We start from the raw sequence: 22,670 nt of genomic DNA, 5'->3' as shown, positions 1-22,670 counted from the left end.
AGTTCCATTCATTTTTTCATTTTTAATTAGAATTATATTTACTTCCACCTCTGTGCTGCCTTTTATGAATGTATTTCTCATCTCATAAACCAAGGCCACAGATGGAGTCAGTGTGGAAGTGGTACTTGCTGTGCCATTTTTGACCGCTTTAGGCCTTTTGGTGTCCAAACCTTCGCTGAGTGTCTAATGTAGCTAAAGGTGTCAGGTGGATGTTTTGTGAGTTGGCTGGTTGTGGCATATCTGAATGTGCTTTTGCTTTTTCCCTGTCTCCGCATGTTTGCAGCAGTCTTTACTCTGTGCTAGTGGCCTCATAGCTCCAGGTTGCTCCACATAATGCTGGCCTGCAGTCTCTCTCTATCTCTGCGCTCCTGCAGCTGATCAATCAGAACAGCTCTCTGTTCCCTCAGATAAGCGCATAGTTTCAACTCACTAATGCAGCATGACCGCCAAGACCCCTGATCCAGACGGAGGTCCTGCTTCAGCTCCACGGGTGGGGGGGAGCTCTCTCTCTCTGTCTCTCTCGCTCTCTCTCTCTCCTTCTCAGGCTGGAGCCCTCCCAGGCCCACACAGCCCCATCAGCAAACTCCAGAGAGGGGAGCTGGCATGTCCGTGTGCATGTGACTGTGACGGCACACAGCTCATTTCTCTCTGTGGGGCATGTGTATGTGTGCGTATGAGGGACAGAGCATAAAGCAATACTCTTTCTTGCAAAGGTTTGTGTTCGCTAAAGTCAAAATGCATTTGAATGTTCGTTTTTATCATTATTATTTCATACGTTTGTTTGTATCCATGAGTTATGCTTTCAGACAGACTAATCCCTTCTGAATCAGTATGCTGTCATTGACATCCATTTTTATGAGGCACTTAACAATAGAAAAGGCCTAAGATGTGTCACAGATGATGAAGAGCGGCCCTAAAAACAGCTCTGAACAATTAAAGCCACTGCTTTAATATCTGCTGCGATCGATGTGGATGGCTGAGTGCTCCAGGAGCTGTTCGCTGAGAATTCGCAGGTTGTATGTTGTTGCCTTCTGGGAAACATATTATAGTATGAAATACAACATATTCTGCATGGTATTTTCCAGACATTATTCGTAAGTGTGTGTATGTGTGTGTGTGTTCTCGCCATGCCTGTGTCGTAGCAGGCAACCTGCCAGCCTCTCACTGTATTATTTATGAGTGCACAAACTGCATCAAAGCCGAGGAAACAGGAAGAATAATGCCACATTAGAACTGTTCCCCTTGGCAAGTAAAAATGTTCAAAAACCTGTTCCCTCTCGTACACACCGTACCACGTAACACTGTGTCCTTACTGACTTTAGAAAAATAAGCTCTGTAGGCAGTGGATGTTCTTGAACATTAGAGCAAACGCTTCTTACAGCTGGTTGTACTTAATGGCCCAGTCCCTGACAAATTTTCCCGTTTTTGAAAATAATATTGTTTTATATAGTAAGTAAGCAATTTTGAAATCAATTTCGCATTCAGTCATTTATTATCTGTAACCTCTTCATCCTGTTCAGGGTCACAGTGGGTCCAGAGTCAACCTGGAAACATGACCAAACTGCAGACCCCAGGATCTGTGAGGATCTGTGAGGACCTGTGTGGCAGTGACACTATCTGTAGCAACAACATGCTGCCCATGTACCAGTCCATTGGTACAGTATAGTAGTAATATGAATATTACGTTTATCTATTTATTTTATTTATTATTACACTTATATAGCTTCTTTGTAGTTACCAAGGACGCTTTACAATCAACACTGCTCAGAACAGCATTCCATTCGACACCCAATCCACACACACACTGGCGAGAAGCGGCAGCCAAACGTGCACAGCATACTCTCAACCAGGAACGAATGAGTGTTTAAACATGCAATCAACAAAGTGAAGTGATCTTTGTTGTCATTCGTCTATTTAACTTGTGTACATTGGCGTGGAATGTTGTTCTTCAGGCCTGTGGTACAACAGATGACACATTTCACGGGACCTGTATAAAATGCATGTACACAGTATTGTATAAAATAAAACCAGACAATAAAACAAATCACAATAAACTCACAGGAGAAGAACTACACCTGACACTAACAAGACAAGACAGCATGACGATATACAGGTGGGCATCAAATGTGAGAACGTGTTACAGCAGCATATAAAAAAGGGCTACGGCAAATGATTCAGTGTCAGCTGTAACTGCACCAAGATTAAAAGTGCCTTCACTCCAGGTTTAGTGTCCCCTAGCAGCATTTAAATGGTTAAAGAATATATATTTAGAGTGTTTTATCATTGGCCCAATGCTTCACAGACTATTGAAAGAGAAGGAAGGGTGTCTTTAAATTCTTTTTTTACATATGGTTTTAAGTGTCTGAATAGAAAATATAATCATTACGCTGCATGGCATTGGTGTGTGTGGTTTTAGCACCTTATCAGGATGTTCAACACTGTATCTCTGTCAGCAGTGCAGCTATTTTCAAGGGTTCATCTCAGTAGCTCAGTTCAAAATCACTTATTCACAAATACACTGGGGCCATTTACTCATAGTGAAACCACTCGAGAATGCCAATGCTTGTCTCCTTGTTAATCCTGCTGAGAGATCACATCATGTGTTTGAGTGTGTGTGTGTGTGTGTGTGTGTGTGTGTGTGTGTGAGTGTGTGTGTGTGAGAGAGATAGCAGTGGAGCTGATGCTATGAAAGGCTTCAGATGCTGCTCTTATTATTCTGCAGTCTGCTACTAGTACAGAGTGTCCTGCCTCTCTCTGGCCTCTGTCCTGACATCCAGTGACATTGCTCTCTGTGCGTCACTGCCCTCACTCTGCTCTGTCTTTCTGCAGCTCTTTGTGTCTTTATCGTTTGCATTTATCTGTTCCATGCTGTTTCTTTCTTTCTTTCTATTCTCATTTCCTTGTTTCTTTCTGCTCTCTCATGCAGTTTTTTCTTTCACTTTTTGTTTTTCTCTTTTACTCTTTTCTACACAGTTCTTAGTATGTATTTCTTTCTTTCTTTCTTTCTTTCTTTCTTTCTTTCTTTCTTTCTTTCTTTCTTTCATCCTGTCAGTATCTTTTCTCACTCTTGACATCTACATTTCTGTTACTTTCTCTTTCACTGCCTACTACTTCACTTTCTCTACTTTTTTCTCTTTTCTTTCTCTTTCTTTTTCTTGCTCTCAATTGGTCACCCCAACTCTCTCTTTTCCTTTCTTTCTCTTTTCCCTCTCTTTCACTCTCTCCATGGCACTTGTTCTGCAGGGCTAATGAGAACACTGGCTGACCCCTCTCTTTCCTCTTCCCAGTAAAACAACATAGTGACTCAGTCAGAAGTGCCACTCTCAGTCTCTCTCTCTCTCTTTCTCCCTCTCTCTCTTTCTCTAACACTCACACTCACTCACACACACACACACACACACACACACACACACACACACACACACACACACACTGGACTTAGCCAGCTCTGAATATCTTGCAACCATTGCTCATTCAGTGAGGTCACTTCATATGTACAGAGCCCCCTCTCACTACATGCTAATCACATCAGAATGGTGAAGCAACTCAGACCAAGAGTGTGTACAGGAGATTGAGCCTCAGGGGATTGAGCCTCAGGAGAGTTTAGACTGGAGAGGTCATGAAAGTGGGAGATATTTTGAGTTCTGCCATTACTGCACTTTAAAATTGCACTTGTACAATCTTGAGTTGAAAATGCTAATGCATATCATGTTTGCATAAAAAGAATTGGAAATTCTTATCCAGACTGAGTTTGGAGGTGAATGCAATATCAGGAGTTTTGTCCATGCACTATTACTGGTGTAGTGTGCTGTGCCTTCCCAAGCATGGAAGGTAGCTGTGTTCTCACTTTATTTGTTAATTAAAGAACGAGCAGCAAAATATTCTTTTCTAAAATAGCTTATGTTCATTTATCTTAACCACCACCCTGCTTTACCAGATCCCCTCTTGACCACTTTTTAGGTGCGAAGCACTTAATAGCACTGACTTGTAACTTGTAACCGGAGGTGGGTAGTAACACATTACGTTGCTCTATTACGTTTACTTGAGTAATTTTTTTGATAAATTGTACTTATAAGGGTGGTTGTAATGCAGCATACTTTTACTTGAGTATATTTGTGAAGAAGAAGCAGTACTTTTACTCCCTACATTGAGCTACATTCTGCTAGCTACTCGCTATTTATTTTTATTGATCTGTCCAATGTGCGATCTCTTTGTCTTTGTTTTTGTAACGGTGGGTGGACTGACAGAGGCGGACACAAATGCAGAAACATAGAATTTATTAAGGACGAGAAAACCAAACAAGTAAATCAGAAATAAAAGGAAGGAGACAAGGGCTGAGCTGTACACAGTACATTTTGATTTGGGTGTTTTAAATTGGCCTTTTTGTATTTCAGAAAGTCTTTTATTTATACACACCAAGAGTGGTGTTTTCTTTGTCCTTTTCCCCACCTTTTTTCTTACACCTCTTTTGAGGTAATTTTTCCACCCATATCCCCGCACTTTCTGCTGAGTACAGGGCTGGGGGTTTAAATCCTGTCTGACACATACTTCACCACAGTTGCATAAGCACAACATGAGTTGAGCTAAGTATTGATTCTATGCTTATCAACTAATAAAAACAAACAAACAAACAATTTTATTTTAACATATATCAAAAAATCTCATTCTGCCCTGCGCTTGGATCCACTAACCTCCCCACCTGTAATAGTTCTTCCATCAGAGACTCTGTCACATGCATGTGTCTCACCAATCAAATGTAGCTAGTAGCGCCATTTGACTCAGTTTCACCAATCACCAATTTCACAAATGAGCCAAGCTGTCACATGACCACACACAAAATGTGGCATACAGACGCAGAAAAGAGCACAGAAGAACAATGGCTGCGACAACAGTGTTATGTGCAGACTGCCTTCTTGTTCTTCTTCTAGTTATTCTTTGTAATCTTTTGTTATTAAGTTATTGTTTAAGAGATTTTGGCTCTGAATTTGTTCATTGTTGTTTTATATTTTTGTTCATTCAGGGCTATTATTTGATGTCCTAATTATTAAACAAAGAGGCTACTTAGTACTTGAGCAGTTTTTTCACTTAGGTCTTTTATACTCTTACTCAAGTAATTAATTGGGTGACTACTTTTTTACTTGTAGTTTTTATTCTAAAGAAACAGTACTCTTATTTGAGAACAATTTTTGGCTACTCTGCCCACCTCTGCTTGTTACATATATGCTCACATACGTACTCAAAAGCACAGTTCTAGGAATTGCTCCAAAAAATGCTATTCCTATATTCACTCTTGTTAAGGATCTGCTCCATGAGGTGCTTCTCTTCGGTGCTTCGCATCAAAGACATTTTGTTTCTTTGTTTCTGCCTTTTTTAGGCTCTCTTTTCTTCTACCTGTTCTGTTTCTTTTCCTCCCATTCTTTCTGTTTCAAAAATACCTAAAGATCTAAACATGCATTAGAACTAATAGCTCAGTCACGTTGTCTACATTTCACCTAGGCATGCAGTTTTATCAAAGATCATGCAGCAAAGGATCATTTTATTTTCACTGTAGCTACATTCCACATACCCCGTTTTTCCAGGACCACCTGCTGCTCCAGGCTATGTCATAGTTCAGACAATTATGTGGCACAGCGTGCCATCGTTAGATGCCTACCAACTCACATTTTCCCTAAGGAGAATTTTAATGGAGCTTCAGTGTAGTCAGAGCAAGCATTTTTCCAATATTCCAAAACAATGTCTACAAACCCCAAACAACTTTGACCCTATTTCTGCTGACAGACCCTCACACCCCCTCTCACTCTTCCCCTATTCTGACTGCAATCTGAATGTCTGGCTAGACAGCTCTGTCAGGATTCCTACATTGGCTTGAAAGCAATTACAAGCTGAATGACTGGGGCTGTCTGTCAGTGGTATATTTGGCGGTGTCTAGCAGCCGATGGTGAATATATCTGTGCTGTTGAGAAAAAAAAAAGTATGAATCCAAACACGGGCAGCTTGAACCAGTGATTCATCCTCATTCGTTAGCACAGGAGTCTGTTACGACACCTTGTGCTGCAGAGTAATTAAGGAGGTGTCATAAAATGAGTTACTGTTTTCAGCTTTTCTCCAGTGCTGAAAAACCCCCTCTCCTGATTCTGACAATTAATATGATAATGAACTCCAGCAGAGATGGAGATTGGGGAAAATACCCTTGGATTTATTATTTTTATTATTATTATTATTATTATTATTATTATTATTATTATTATTATTACAGGAATTTTGGAGCTTTTTTGATCAAATTAACTTTAGTGTTTTTCTGAATCACAGCTAATATACATCCTGATCCTTTTCAAGGATCAGGTTTAAGGTTAAACTACTGCACAGGTTCATTTGTGATTGGTTTAGTGTGGGTATCATTGCACACAGAAAGCTGGGGTTTGAATTCCAGCTCAGGCAGGAACACCACACTGTTCCAGTAAGAGGTTTTTTGTTTGTTTGTTTGTTTGTTTTTTTGGGGCATGACTCCTAACATTGCATTTGCTTTCTTGCAAAACATAATGGAAAATTAACTTCACTCTGCATATGATCATCTGAAAGACTCTTTTACTGATATGGGAGTCACATCTTATATAATCACTGATTTGAAGTACTCTTTGGTGTTGAGGGAGGCTTGCAAATACAATGTGTCGTTGTCAGGGAAGCTCTATCAGGAACTATATGTTTACAGATGGTTTGTGTAGACTTCTTAGTTCTGTCTACAATTGTCTGACCCAGTGATGATGCACAGCTGTTTGATTATACATTAAAAGATCATAGGATAGGATTGTATCTATATTTATTGTTAATTTTATCAACTCCACTGACCATACAGGAGCACTTTGAAGTTCTACAATTACAGACAGTAGTCCACCTGCTTCTCTGCATTCCTTCTTCCCCATTTCACCCTGCTTCTCCATGGTCAGGGACATGGAGTGGATCAGACACAGCAGCGCTGCAAGAGTCTTTTAAAAAACTGTGTCCATTCACTGTCCACTTTGTTACATACACCTGCCTCATTGTTTCACCTTGTAGATGTCAAGTCATGAACAATAGCTCATCTGTTGCTGCACAGTTTGTGTTGGTCATCCTCTGGTCCTTCATCAGTGGACACAGGATGCTGCCCACAGGACGATGTTGGCTGGATGTTTTTTTGGTTGATGGACTATTCTCAGTCCAGCAGTGACACTGCAGGCTTAAAGAATTCTACTTTGATGAACTCTTACTAACACAGCACACACACTAACACATCACCAGGACATCATACCTGCTCTGTGGTGGTCCTGCGGTGGTCCTTACCATTTAAGAACAGGCTGAAACAGGGATAGAAAATTATGCATAGAAACAGACAGACTACAGTTCTCCTGTAAGGTCAGTGGAGCTGATAAAAGGGAAAATGAGTGTAAATACAACGTGGGTGTTTCTAACACAGTGATCATTCAGTGTATTTGTGTCTTTATGTGTCTTTATTCTAAGGGATGTAATGTAGTAGATTCTAAATAAGGTCTGTCTACCGTCTCTTAATTATAAATGTGGAATGTAGAGCTGTTTAGCCTCTGGCAGAGCAAACACTGAACTGAATAAAAATGAGTGACTTCTGCAAAGAAACAAAGTTATTTAATATTGTTGCTGTATCTCCATTTTTGTTAATTTTGTTCATTTTTACCTACTGTTTATATTGTGTCAAAAATATATGACCAAGGGACCAATAAATTGGGTCAGATTTATTTATTTACTTAACATTTAATTTAATTTACTGTTTGGGAGATTCAAGGGTGTAGCCACCAAATTTGAGTCATGGTTACATCAGTAGAAAGTGCTCCACTTATATTTGCTGGGTGGAAATATACTTGGTTGGGTGCCCATAAACCTCTGTTCACTGCCAAAGTGTAGCCTATTTCTGGGGAACACTGTCTCCATTGGAAAGTACACTAACCTAGGGTCATCATATGCAGTGCCATGCATTGGGTTTAAGGGTGTAAAGTCCCCAGTACTGAACTGTGGAACAGTGTCACTGCGTTCTCTGAAGTGATGGAACATCTTGTACCATTGGGGTGAGTTGGAGTGGTATATAGGGTGCAGAAATAATCATTCAGTATCATTAACGGACATTTTAATAACATCAGATCCTCACAGATACATCCCAATATTCAGTATAAGGCTTTGCCAAAAGAGTACAAGCTGTCACTGCAGTGAAAAAGGTAAAACTCCCCTATTAATGCACTTAAATGAGCTGTAAAGTGCTGGACAAGTGGCAATCTTCAGAGTCTTAAATAAACACTTTTCCACCATAGTTAAAGTTAACTTGGCCGATTGCTTAATGAAGGCTCATTCCAAACTTCTCAAGTTGGTGCAAACAGCGTGCTCATTGACCTGTCGTCTCCTACAACTCAACTTCAAAGTGTTGCTGTAAAAAATGTTGGTTTTCAAGGACTGGTGTGTCAGCAGAAGCTGTGCTCATGCATAATGCAGTCCTCCACTTTCAGACATGAGGGAAACGCACCGTTCCCCTGTGCTCACCGATCCTTCATGTGTCATAACGATGCTGGGCTGTTTGTGTGAGGTGCTGCTTCAACAGAAATCCATGCCATTAGAGCATTTAATATCAGCTGCAACACTGCTGCATCTTTATTATTTGGATTACACTGTTTTTTGTGTCTGTTTTTGTTCTTTGAGCTGATCAGTTTCTTGCTCCCTCTACATTTCTTGGATAGGGATCTTTGTGTTTGGTCAACTCTGATGTCATTCTCTCTGACTGCCATACTCCCTTTCTTACTCTCTGTCTCTCTTTTGTGCCCTTTCTCACTTTATTTTCTCTTTTTTCCATACTCTCTATCTCAGTGTCTCGCTCTCACATTCTTCCTCTGTTTCTTTCTTTCTTTCTTTTTTTTTTTAATCAGTGTCACATTGCCTGTGCTGCGCAGGCTAATTCTCTCTCTCTCTTTCTCTCTCTCTCTCTCTCTCTCTCTCTCTCTCTCTCTCTCTCTCTCTCTCTCTCTCTCTCTCTCTCTCACAGGTATTCAATCTACCCATTCTCCGTGCTGCAGAGATGTGGGATCAGACACCCCAAGCCTGTCCCATTCTTTGGGAACATGATGCTGTTTCGGCATGTAAGGCTGCTTCTGATTCATTTCACATCTTTCAAAAAGATGTTGCCATGTGACACCTACTCCAGATCCAATACACAATAAGAATGCCTTTTGTACTCCAGAGGCAGTACAAAATGTTGTTTATTCTGTTAATGTATTTATATCCATGCTCAACTTCACAAACACACACATACGCACACACAAACACACACACACACACAAATATACACCACACACAGCCTCGTCAGCCTAGAATCTACAGTAACCTCACTTCATTAAATTTGTTCATTAAAGATGGCTCAGACATAATGACTTCTAATGCCATGTGATTTCCAAATAGATTACTCTTAGCTTAATTGCTTTACTTGCAGGATGAATATGTAAAAAGGCGGACGAGTGGGTGGGTTCAGTATTACTGAACTAATACATTAGCTTTATGCTGGCCTTTATGCTTTTCCTTCCCTGCAGAAGTGTTTGAATAATAAAGAGGCAGCTTTGATTATTCAAGCCTTTAACGTGCTACAGCCACTACACCATGTGGATGCATTTACACACTGATGCATGATGTCCAGTGGAGATGAGTTGATTAGTAATAGAGAGGAGAGAACAGACAAGGCTTTAATGCAGCATGTTGTAATCAAGCACATCTACAAAAACCCATTTGTGCAGGCGTCAACATGCACAGTGACATCCTGAATGTGGTTTTACCTGAGATAACACTGCATATTTGCTGTGTTCATTAGCTGAGATGGCTGCCTTTTGTAGATGGCTTTGAAACGCTTTTCTGGTGGCTTTCATAACCTCTTCAAAAGAGAAATGTCAGCCAGTCCTGATCCAAATATTATATGTTGTATTAAATATATTTACTATAATTAATAAATATAAATTATTTTCAGCTGAATAATAGCCTAATTTCACTCTGCCCAAAGCATCAGTGTTATTTTAAGAGATGGAGCTCCATCCAGTAACTCTGGGCTGGCAAAGGTGGCATTTAAGTTCTTGAACATCAGTAACTGACCTCACCAAGCTCTTGAGGCTGAATGCAATCAAATTTTTGCAGCAGTGTTCCAGGGTCTAGTGTAGTGTAGTCACTAGAAGAGTAAAAACACTTACTGCAAGTGTTACAGTTTTTTGTCAAAGAGCTGAAAGTTTAGGTAAGAAATAACATCAAATTCTAACATGATTTTTTTTCTTTTTTTGGGGGGGGGCGTTAGCTACAACTACAACTTCTAAGGGTTAAGACTCACCCAGACTTTAGTCTTTAGTTTAGCCCAGGCCTAATCCTTACTTAGACTTAGAGGAATTATGTCTGAAGCAGAGTTCTGCTGCTCCTGTGCAGCCCTGGCCCTGATTACATTCACAGATCAATATGTTTCTGTCAGGCAGCCATGGTGGGCTGGACGGCTTGTCGTTTATGGCTCTCACATCTTTGTATCTTTCTATCGCTCTGTTTTGACAGGATTGCCACTTCGTGCACTGTTTTTTCTCCTCTTTCTTCCTTATATCTGCCTGTCAGTTCACACAAGACAAGCTTTATTGGTGTGGCTATTTAAATGTGCCCATCGGGTCATCTGTTTTTCTGTTGTTCTGTGTTTCCATGTGATTACTTTACAATGTAATTGCCTATCTGTTTGTCTGTCCACAGTACTGTCCAATTACCACAGACCAGGCCACCATTTGTTTATTTCATTTCTTGTCAAAACTGGCTCTAATTATAAGGGTTTTGAATTTATTATATATTTAAACATAGATTCAACATTATATTAGTGTTATGGTGAAGAAGGACGTGAACATCCACAATAAGAATACTTCTATTTAGAGCGAAACAACATATAATCAGAAAATAAACATGAGCAGGACACTGGAAACACAAACTGGAATGCCTGGAACAAAACCAAACTGTGAGCCGCTGTGGACATATAAATAATGCACGTCCACACACAAGACCCAACAAGGGAACACTGAAACCTTACAAGGAGCACAGACAAGGAACACCTGGGAGAGATAACCAGAGGACAGGACCATAGGGGAGGCACAGGTGGAAACACTGATGTTATGGTGGAGACAGGAATGAAACAACACAGGGAACAGCATACACATCGGGGACATCATAACACAAAGCAAGAAAGCAGAAGACAGGGCAAGAGCATAACAGTTACACAGAAGAACATTCATTCACTCATTCAGTGTCAGTAACCGCTTATCCAGTTCAGGGTCGCGGAGCCTACCCGGAATCACTGGGAAAGGCAGAAACACACGCCAGTCATTCATAGGGTGACACACACACAAACACACACATTGACGCACACACCCACACCTACGGACACTTTTGTTTTGCCCATCCACCTACCAACGTGTGTCTTTGGACTGTGGGAGGTAACCAAAGCACCTGGTGGAAACCCACTCGGACAGGGGAGAACACATCAAACTCCCCACAGAAGAACAACTAAATCTATATCTAGTGTGTATAGCATTTTATCTGTCAATCCTTTTCCTTTATTATAACATTTGATTTTGGAGACTTGCTTCAAGAGAAATCTTCAAGGCTGTTTTCCACACCTCACATGCTGGGTGTATTTTCTCCTCACAATCCAATAACCCCAATCGTATTGTGCCCGGCACTCTGGGCTGGCCTGTTCATTGTTCTGAGGCACAGGATCTGCTCCATTGTTTTATCACGTTCTTGTTTTGGTGTCTAATATCATTTCTAAGTAAGAGCTTGTTGATTGTGACCCATCCTTACAGAATGTTGAGTTGTCTTCTAACAGAGGAAGGATACACAAACTGTGAAATTTGTCAGATCTTTAACAAGAGTGAAGCTTTATTTTCTTCCCTCTCTCCAAGAAGAAAGCTTTAAATACGTTTTAGTACTTCAAGTCTGGCACAGTAGTTAGAGGGCTTGCTTTCTCTACGATTTCAGTTAAGTAAACCCCTGTCTTTTAATAATTTACTTTTGACATTTCTTTTCCTTATATCCATCCATCCATCCATCCATCCATCTATCCCTTATTTCCTCCTGCCATGGTTCTTATGAATTGCTGTTGAATCTGTTGAAGCAGAGACTATTATTTTGATTTGCTAGTGATGAATATGTGCACTGTGATTTGTCTTGCACAATTATTGAGCATCTATGTATCACTCATCGGGTAAATAGAATAATAAGTCCTCTGTGTGTGTGTGTGTGTGTGTGTGTGTGTGTGTGTGTGTGTGTGTGTGTGTGAGTGAGTGTGTGCATTTTTTTCAGCACATGTCAGCAGACTTCAGCTCACAAACAGTCTCTAGAGTCTTGCTCTCGCAGAATCCTCTGACCCAGTTCTAGAGGCCATCCTCAGAGCCAAGACGTGTGTGTGTGCGCACGTGTTGGGAAGATATTGAGGGAGGAAACAAATCTGTGTCTGTGTGTGTGTGTGTGTGTGTGCGCGTGGGTGTGTGTTTGTGAGAGAAAGAGAGATAGAGAGAGAATTATAGAGAGAGTGAGCATGTGTGTGTTAATAACATAGAGAATGAACACAATACCACTCCAAGTATCAGGTGACAGTATTTCCAGTGTTACAGAAGCAAACTTGGAATGTGGTATAAAAGAGAGGAATAAATTCTGCAAAGAAGACAGACATAAGTATGCAGGTGTGTGTTTAAAAAAAAGATTTGCGTTTGATAGAATTTGCATGATGTCAGAACTTGTAATTTGTTTGTTTTATTTTTATTTTATTCTGAAGTGCCCGTTCTATACCAGTTCTTTAATTCATTCATTCAATCATTCATTCATTATCTGTAACCGCTTATCCAATTCAGGGTCGCGGTGGGTCCAGAGCCTACCTGGAATCATTGGGCGCAAGGCGGGAATACACCCTGGAGGGGGGCGCCAGTCCTTCACAGGGCAACACAGACACACACACACATTCACTCACACACTCACACCTATGGACACTTTTTTCGCCAATCCACCTACCAACGTGTGGTTTTTTCTGGACTGTGGGAGGAAACTGCAGCACCCGGAGGAAACCCACGCGGACACGGGGAGAACACAACTCCTCACAGACAATCACCTGGAGCGGAAATCGAACCCACAACCTCCAGGCCCCTGGAGCTGTGTGACTGCGACACTACCTGCTGCACCATCGCGCCGCCTCCAGTTCTTTCAATTTATGCTTATTATGCTGCTGTGATGCTTTAAGCCAATTTGATCCCTGGTGATGCACATGTTTCTCAATTTGAATCCAGGGTTTTAGAAATGAGGTGAACCAAAAACCAGTGAGGGGGAGCACATGGGGAATTCTATCAGATATCAATACAGTGTTGAGAATTGGCTTAGAAAACACTGAGCATAATTCTTAGGCTTTTGTGTCTGTGCCTCAACACAGGTAGTATTACATAAAACATGACACTGCATAAAACTTGTGCATTATAAATCAGTAAGTATTGTATAATTGTATTGCATGGACGGCACAGTTTAGTTCTGCTAAAACATCGCATATGTCTTACTTATCCAGATATGTATAACATGGTGGATGCATATTGTAAATCAAGCAGCTGTTGACATTATTTTGATCCTGTGGTATTGAACATTATCAGATTGACAGTACACAAGCTCTGTGGCATGTGAGGCCATCGGAGGCGTGTTCTCCTCAAAGCATGTTGAACAGTCTAGTGACACTTCCTGTCTTAGAAGAAGTATGCACTATCCTATAAATATTCAGTTTGGTAGAGATTTTTGATGGTGGCAGATCAAGCTAAAGGGTAAATCTGAATGCACGAAAGCACTGAATTGAAAGGCTCTTTAGAGAACCACAATCATTTGTTCTATGAATGCACTCCACAGAAACATTTGTGGCCTTTATATTTTAAAGAGTATACCTGCCAGGCTGAAAAGCACTTGGGCAGTGTGCTGATGGGCATGCACAGTTATCTCCATGCAATATTCCACTTCATAGAGATGTGGCTCTCATCTACTATCATTCTTACTAAGCCCCTCCCACAAAGGTTTGATTGAAATATGACAGGGATGTGAGTGGGATTTATGTTTTCAGAGAACTGACGTTATTGTATAAGTCATGAGGTCAAAACCCAGATTTTTTTTTATAATCATACACAAGATAAGATTCACATAGGGCCCACCCCACTCTCATCCTACCAACAGCCACATAATTTCTATTGTTCCAATCCTACAGCTACCCCCTAAGGTTGCTGTGGCCATTTATGATCTAATCAGCAACCAGCTACCCTTAACAACTACGGTTACTCATTGACCCCAGCCCACCCACTGCATCACTAACTCTTCATGGGTCATCATGTAGGCACCTATAGGGATATGGATACCGCCTGCTCTTCTCCACTCTTTTGGAATGATCCCTTTCTTTCAAACTATGACCATGACCTCCACAAATTCTTCAAGACCTCAGGTGCATACTTGTGTACACCCTATACGCCACACCATTAGGCCCTGGAGCAGAACCTGCCTTTGCATGATGCACCACATGTTGAACCTCACTCCATTTTGGTGGGCTAACCTCCATTTGCCACTCTATTTCACCTAGTGGTGGAATATCTTGTGGCAACTCTATTTCCCTTTGCTTTATGCTTATCAGTGTACACGTCATGTGCTCCTCTAATTGAAGTTAGTCTGGAGAATCCATCTGTACAGTTGGATAATATTAATCATATTTGAGCTATAGTGTCAGCTAAATGACTGAATGTCTGTGAGAGATATGAGAGGGAAGAGAAATAAAACACAGCCTGACTGAGAGAATGAAACAGACTGCTGGATGGAGAGAGAGACGAGTGGATGAAGTGAGACATGTTGCGAAGGTTGGTGAGTGCTCATTCTGTCATTACCAATGCTCTGTCTATCTCAATCTCTATCTCTTTCCCTGACTCTGTGTGTCTTCTCACTTGCACTCCCAACTCTCAACAGCACATTAGCAAGATATGCTCCATTACGAAATACAACACTCACGGAGGTGATATTAGACGCATTTAGAGCTCCGAGCATCCCCCTACAGTCTCACAAACTCTCTCTCTCTCTCTCTCTCTCTCTCTCTCTCTCTCTCTCTCTCTCTCTTGTTCACATACATATACACACACACACACACACATGCGTACAGCAAGCACAGACATACACACCTTGCTATCTCTCTCTCTCTCTCTCTCTCTTGTTCACATACATATACACACACACACACACACATGCGTACAGCAAGCACAGACATACACACCTTGCTATCTCTCTCTCTTTCTCTCTCTCTCTCTCTCTCGCTCCATGGCTCTCTCCTGTTATCCTGTCTTGCATGTTTAATGAGGGTCCATGCACTGTAACTGTCAAAGTCTTCCCCCCCTGCCACTCACAGACATAAGAAGCCATTAGTAAGATGAACAGCATAAGAAAAGCTTTTGAACATCAAGGACGGACAGTGCGCTAGCCAAACAACTGAAAATGGCTAATCTTTTTAAAGAGAATTCCAATAGGACAAACTTTCGAAAGCAGCCTGTCTGCTTCAGTCAGGCCTGCGTTATTGATCTTCTCCATCTGTGATGAATCCACAATTAGGCCTGTGGCACACTGCAGGGAGCGACCTATTCATTTGAGTTTAGCCATGCTGCACTGGATTCTGTCCATCTCTAGCCGAGGAACACACACTATATACATTTCCAAGGGTCCAGTTTGCCCATGTATTTTGTCCACGTTAAAGTTTGCCCCTAAGATTCACTCTCATTAGGATGATAAGGATTATGTGGGCTTTAATGTAATAACCATTTTATATATGTACAAAGAACAATGATAATTAAATGGCGACCTTCCTGTCGTTTGTTTACTGACCATTTCATAAATATGGCACATGTCTGAGATATAACAGATTGTTAACAAAGAGTTAGCGCTTGTAGTTGATGTGTAGAAATACAGTAGAAATGGGCAGATGGGACAAACTGCAAGCCTGTGACCAGGGTCAAATCATTATGGCAGAATTATTTGGCTTTAAACCAGAGAGGCTTGTAGGGTACTCCTGGTCAGCAGGGGTGAGAGCCTACAGACAGTGGGCTGAGGACAAACCATTAACTGATGACAGGGTGTTGGGCACTTAAGTCTCATCATTGCATCAATTCCGTCTGGTCCACACTATAATTTTTAAGGGTGGTTACAGGAAGAATGTGCCGTTGTGCCCAGTGCAGTGTACCCTGCTGTTTATGGTCAGTTTGTATGCTAACCCATCAGCCAGGTGTGCAGGGTTTACTTGCAAAAGAGATGCACTGTGGAAAGATCAGCCACTGAAAGGTGTGTGATGCTCTGAACAGTACTCTTCTGTCAGGTATTGGATTTGCACAATAATGTGGATGTCACTTTTACATTTTTTTTACACTTTTTACCTTTATAAGCAGATACTAGGCAGGTGGTCTTCATGTAAAAATGAATGTTGCTGAAAAAATACTTTTGAAAGTACATATTTAACTCTCTAGATGTATCCCAGTGCTGAAGTCTAATCTTGTATACATGGACTAATATTCTCACACGTACAATGCACACACTGGGAGACACACGTGCACTGAACTGCTGTTCTTCCAAATGACAGACCAGTAATGAAAGGCTCGAGGAGAAGAGATCAGGACAAAAGGGCACTCCCCACTGCTTAATACTCGCCGAGGAATGGACACACACACACATCACTGCCTAATGCCCACCAGGGAGACCGTAGGAATGGCATTGGCTGGCATCTGCAGGCAGAGAAGGGGAGGGCTGAGGGCATGATGCCAGCTCTGTCCACTCCTTCATTAGCTGTGAGATGGTGAATCAAAGACCACCATGCATACAAAATCAGCTGTGTGTGTGTGAGAGAGAGAAAGAGAGAGCATTTGTGTGAGATGAGTGTTTATTCACTTTTCAGAGTACTGATCTTATGCACAAACAAAATCAAATACTACCTTTATTTAAAGTAACATTGTCAAAAGAAAAGATACTGCACAGGTACATTGTTGTTCACTGAAAATACAAGTACAACAAGATCCTGGTGTCAAATCATGTGGCCTTAATAAATTATCATTTTCAGAAGAAGTAATATCTTTATATCTTCATAACAACTGATTTAAATACAGACTGCCGTCGAAAAAAAGGCCAATTTTCTCCCACATCAGAAGTAATTGAAGACAATTTAGAAATTTTTGTTTGTTTTTGACTATGTAAATATGGCACTGCAGTAATAGTAATGTGAGAAATGATGTGGAGTAAACACTTTTCAGAAATCATCTCGAGCGTCTTGCACTTTCAGTCCACTATCTGCTCTGCACTGACCCCTAGTGGCTGCCCACAGTTTTCAAGCCTGACCATTCTCACTGTTCTCTCTCATCTGCTTTATCTGCAGTCCTCCTCCTCAGCTAACACCTGTCAGATCCCTTTTTAAACCCACTTTACAATGGCAGTTCTCTCAATATGGCTGCACAGATGTTTGCGTGTGCTTTATCATTTGCAGTGTCAGACGTTATTGTTCCACCCTTGGGATAAGTGTGGAATATGGAATTTGATCAGAAGCCTTTAAAGGTCAAATGACAGTTTTGTGAGCCCTAGTTTACTTGAAAGTTTTTAATGTTATTGAATGCTTTTATATTTTAATTCCCTTTTTACAAATTTCAACACAGTGTACAACACAGTGTACCGAGCTGCTTACTGTGACCTGTCTAAGCAATGATGAAATCTGAATTATTAAAGAGCATACATTGACCTTGGCACAAAGAGGTGAGCAGTGTCATGTGACAGCAGGCAATTGATAAAAGCTGATTAAACAGCGAGACAACACTAGAGTAATTACTATCGTGGCACATGAATATTTGTGAATATGCTAATCTTTACAAAAGTGCCCACCCACTGAGAACAAAAGGAATTAATGTTCATCAGCTCTCTCGCTCTTTCTTTTCCTCTCTCACTGCTCCATCTCTGTCTCCCCTCCCTCTCTCTCTCACTCTCTTGCTGTACCTCCTCTGTCTCTTTTTTTGTCTCTTACTTTTCTTCTCTATTCTTTTTTTTGTCTCTTTTTTATTTCCATTTCTTTCAATGCAATTTATTCTGTGTAGTTCTACTGTAATCTTTTTCATCACTAACCTCAGCAGTGCAGGAAAGGTGGGGCAGGATCTTGTACAATACGTTATGTTATTGTAGAACAAGGTTCGACCTTGAGGAGAAGACACAGCTTTCAATACTGCGGATAAAGAAAAGAGAAATAAAGCTTGAATTCAGTCTCCTGTATATCGTCTCATGATCAAATGAAAGTGCTGTGGTACTATTTAACTACTAAAGCAGTAGCACACTCCAGCATGCATATACCAGATGTGATTAAGACAAGATACACTTTTCATGTGGTCTCGCATGTATCTTAATTATTGAGTGTTTGTATGCCTTTTATGTAATTTTAAATGTATTAGTGTTTAGTCTGTTAATTATTAGAGGGAATCTCAGGAATTGTACTGGCTCCATTCACAACATCAAACCTGTTTTCACATGAGAGCACCCAGGGCAGATAAATAAGATCAACTCTGAGCTTTTGAATGTGGTCTTCTCACTGCTGCATGCTTTGGGGTGTGGTGAGCTGTGGCTTATTAACTGTATTGTTTGGGTGGGAACAGTGCTGTAATGCTTGATCCTTGTGGTATTATGTCCAAGACATGTCACTTGTATTTCATTAAGACTCTAGGAGACAGGGTTAACTTGTGAACGTAATATGTCCCCAGTAAGTATGACTTAACCTACTTTTTTAACTAATGGCTTGGTTTAAATGCTTTTTAAATCCAGTTATATATATATATATATATATATATATATGGTGTCAGAGCTGGGAGCAGTGTTTGCATATGATTATTTGATTTCGTATGATTATTTTTGCTTTCCATTTTAATTAATGCATTGATTAATAAACTCAATATCATAAAATAAATATTCTTCCCTTTCAGTTTTTGTAACATAAAAGGCATTTTGTCTGGCCTGACATTGTAGGTTACCCAGCTGTCTCTGAGTTTCTGGATAATATATGAAAACAAGCACACCTTAACACACAGTGAACTTAGCTTTGTTTTTCAAGGACTGTGCTCTAAGAGTTATTAAGCTGTCAGTCAGCTGTCACAATCACATATAAGAAACAGCCAAGCTGGGCGGCAGCTTTAACATTACTAACACACACTGCACAAACACAAACTAATACACATTCTCAGGCTCTCACACACACCCAAGTTTCATCAATCCTAGTGCATTTTTCTTTGTGGTTATATAAACACAATAAAATGACTTCACTCACAGTTTTAACATTCGTGTGGTTTATTTTTTGCAGGGCTTCTTAGATGCCCAAAAAGACCTGATCAACCAGTATGGCAGAGTATGTGGGTAAGTCTGTCCAGAACACAGTATGCTAACCACAGATCACAGGCAATTGTCATAACATAAACATCATCAGCATTCATGAAGGTGGACACCTGCTTCTTCAGCATTTCCTCTGACATGTTACTCATTTACAGATTCTACTCTGTTACGAAGCTTTTACACGACATATTGGAACATTTACATTAGGATTTTGTGGCATTAAGACACAGGTGTCCAATGCTGATGTACAGTTACTTCTGGATCAAAAAGACACTTCCTTCTGTTTCTTCATCCCTGTTAGAGCCAGTGCCCAGGTGGATTTATACCCCTCCAGTGCATTTTGCAGTTTGCATTGAAGCAAGATATGAGTGAATAAACATTTTATTAAAAATCTGAATATGAGTATTTAGTATATAAAACACGTTTCAAAAGGTTTTGGCAATTTATGCTCATCTGAGTTTATAAAACCAAATTTGATACTGCAGGTAGAATGTTTAGCAAATCTACACGTTTTTTTGTCGCTGCATTAAAAAGTATTATTCAATTTATTCATTCATTATCTGTAACTGCTTTTCCAGTTCAGGGTCGCAGTGGGTCAAGAGCCAATGTGGAATCATTGGGCGTAAGGCAGGAATACACCCTGAAGGGGGCGCCAGTCCTTCAAAGGGCAACACACACATTCACGTACACCTACGGACACTTTTGAGTCGCCAATCCACCTACCAACGTGTGTTTTTGGACTGTGGGAGGAAACCGGAGCACCCGGAGGAAACCCAAGCGGACACTGGGAGAACACACCAACACCAACAGATAGACACTACCTGCTGCGCCACTGTGCCGCCCTATTAGTCAATTCTATGTTTTAAAATATTAAAACTTGTCTAATGTTGTTTATAAGATATCTATAAGATTTTACTAAATTCATTCCTAATTTAGATTTTATAAGGTAAGTGGATTTTGTTTATTTATTATTTTTTTTAATGTATCTTTCAAGCCATTTGCAGAAAGTTTTGAAGGAATTCATCATGCTCCAGATTTGATCGTGTTTGAGAGATTGTGGCTAAACATAGAATTCAGCAGGATACTGATTTTTCATTCTTCTGTATAATACCCTAGTTGAAAGAATCCAATATCACAACTAAATATTTTATTTGGCAGTTTGTGTCTCTTTTAGTCTCTTTAAACTACTTTATTCTTGTGATTTCTCTAACTCCTCCTTCAGCTTTCAAGTGAGTACAGCCAATACTAGCTGCAGGCAAGTGGCCCATTTTCTCCAAACTGCTCTTGTTTCTTACAATTTCTGGAGCCACTGCACCAAACTTTTATATGGACCTTGAGGCTACTGGCCCGGAATGTGGCACTGATATCCATACGGATGGCCTCACGTCTGTTCCATCTCTTTCATCCCTGCTTTTTCAACCCCAGAATACCTTAATAAATTTTTCAACATCCTCTTTCCAACTGTTTTTCTTTTATTTCTCGTGTACACTGGCTTGGGATTGATAAATGGGCTTATAGTCATCCAGCCAGTTGCTCATATGCCTGTCTGGACACAGTGTTCCTTACTTTATGTTCACTAACAGGCCTTCATGTACTTTCCTGGACTTTTTTGTAATTACGCAGTGATAGCCGCTTGCAGAGCTTGTAGTGTGTTTTGATTTAGCTGTGCCCTGTGCGATGGGCAGTGAGATTAGCTGCTGTTTGATACTGCTGCCTGCTGCATGAAGATCAAAGGAAGGAGAGAGGCACAAGACGTACTGTGTTCAGTTGGAGCCAAGCGCGGGATCTGAGAAGGAGGGGTGGGGGCAGGATTGAGTACTTGGGCCGGAAAAGAGGAGGGTGGTGGTGACTAAGTCGGAAACGTGTGGATATATGTCAAAAGACATTACTATAGCTTTCAATTAGTGTAATCCAACAGCCCAAGACTGCTCCCAAAAAATCAAAGCCTTTGAAATATATATCACTGTTCTGTGCTCTGAGTTATGCACTTGTCAGCTTCCAGGACACGATTATCAGTCATCAGAAGCTGAGGTTAATAGAGGGAAGTCTTACAGAACTTTCAGCACTTCTAGAACCACACAACTTACTCTAACCATAGAGCTTTCTCTCTTTTTTGTGGTTTTTTTGACATACATATGCTTATACACTTAATCACTGGATTAGGAACACCTACCTTCTTTTTCCAGCTTCACTGACCATACAGGAGATCTTTGTGGTTCTACAATTACAGATTGTTATCAATCTGTTTCTCTGCATACTTTGTTAGCCCCCATTCCACAGGGTTCTGGATTCCTACCAGACCACCACAAAGGAGGTATGATTTGGGTTGTGGATCATTCTCAGCACTGCAGTGATACTGACATTGTGATGATGTGTTATGGATGTTGTGCCAGTACAAGTGGATCAGACACAGCAGTGCTGCTGAAGTTTTTATATTGCACAGTGTCACTGCTGGACAGAGAACAGTCCACTAACAAAAAACATACAGCCAACAGCATCTTGTGGGCAGCTTCATTTGTCACTGATGAAGGAATAAAGGACGACAAACAAACTGTGCAGCTATAGTTGAGCTACTGTCTCTGACTTCACATTTACAAGGTGGACCATCGAATAGGAGTGTCTGGTGGGTGGACACTGACTGGACACCATGTATAAATCTCTAGGGTCACTGCTGTCTGATCCACTCTGTACCAACACAAAACACACTAAACACACCATCACCTTGTCAGTGTCACTGCAGTGCTGGGAATGATCCACCAGCCAAATACTACCTGCTCTGAGGTGGTCCTGTGTGGTTCCTGAAGGATGCTGAAGGATGAAGTAAACACAGAGTGAAAGGGGGCTAAAAAAAATTATGCAGAGAAACAGATGGGGTACAATGTGTAATAATAGAACCACTTGGTTTGGACTTAAACATTTCAGTCAGTAGTTCCTTAAAGAACCATTGTTGTAAAGAGTATGTGTGAAAGTTAATCTTTTTAAAGTTTAAAGAACCTTTACATAATGTGAAGGTTCTATGGAGAACCCTTGCATTGGTTAGATGTTGTTTTCAAGTATGGTATTACTCAAGGAACCTTTTGAGAGGCCTTTATTATAAAAAGAGTATAAAACTGCTCAGATTTATATATCTTTAACGGTTCAGCACTTTTAGATCCACTTATATAACCTCCCAAGTCATCATACCTTATAGTTATCGCATTAACAAAACCGCTCAGACTGTGCCGACCAAATAG

At 40.7% G+C, this 22,670-nt stretch overlaps 1 protein-coding gene across 5 annotated transcripts in view; it reads left to right on the top strand.

Moving 5' to 3' along the window:
• The window catches only part of tbxas1 (thromboxane A synthase 1 (platelet)), an 85,037-nt gene that overhangs the window by 23,767 nt on the left and 38,600 nt on the right, over window positions 1–22,670 (top strand). For 4 of the 5 annotated variants that reach the window (XM_066684824.1, XM_066684826.1, XM_066684823.1 and 1 more), the window contains exons 3-4: window positions 9,035–9,128; window positions 19,409–19,461. In XM_066684824.1, the coding sequence (XP_066540921.1) occupies window positions 9,035–9,128; window positions 19,409–19,461 (147 nt within the window). The remainder of the gene's footprint in view (window positions 1–9,034; window positions 9,129–19,408; window positions 19,462–22,670) is intronic. The other variant, XM_066684827.1, reaches the window with a different exon arrangement.

The sequence above is a fragment of the Hoplias malabaricus genome, chromosome 11 (genome assembly GCF_029633855.1).
Source record: "Hoplias malabaricus isolate fHopMal1 chromosome 11, fHopMal1.hap1, whole genome shotgun sequence".
Lineage (NCBI taxonomy): Eukaryota > Metazoa > Chordata > Actinopteri > Characiformes > Erythrinidae > Hoplias > Hoplias malabaricus.
This window is presented reverse-complemented; position numbering and strand designations above follow the sequence as displayed.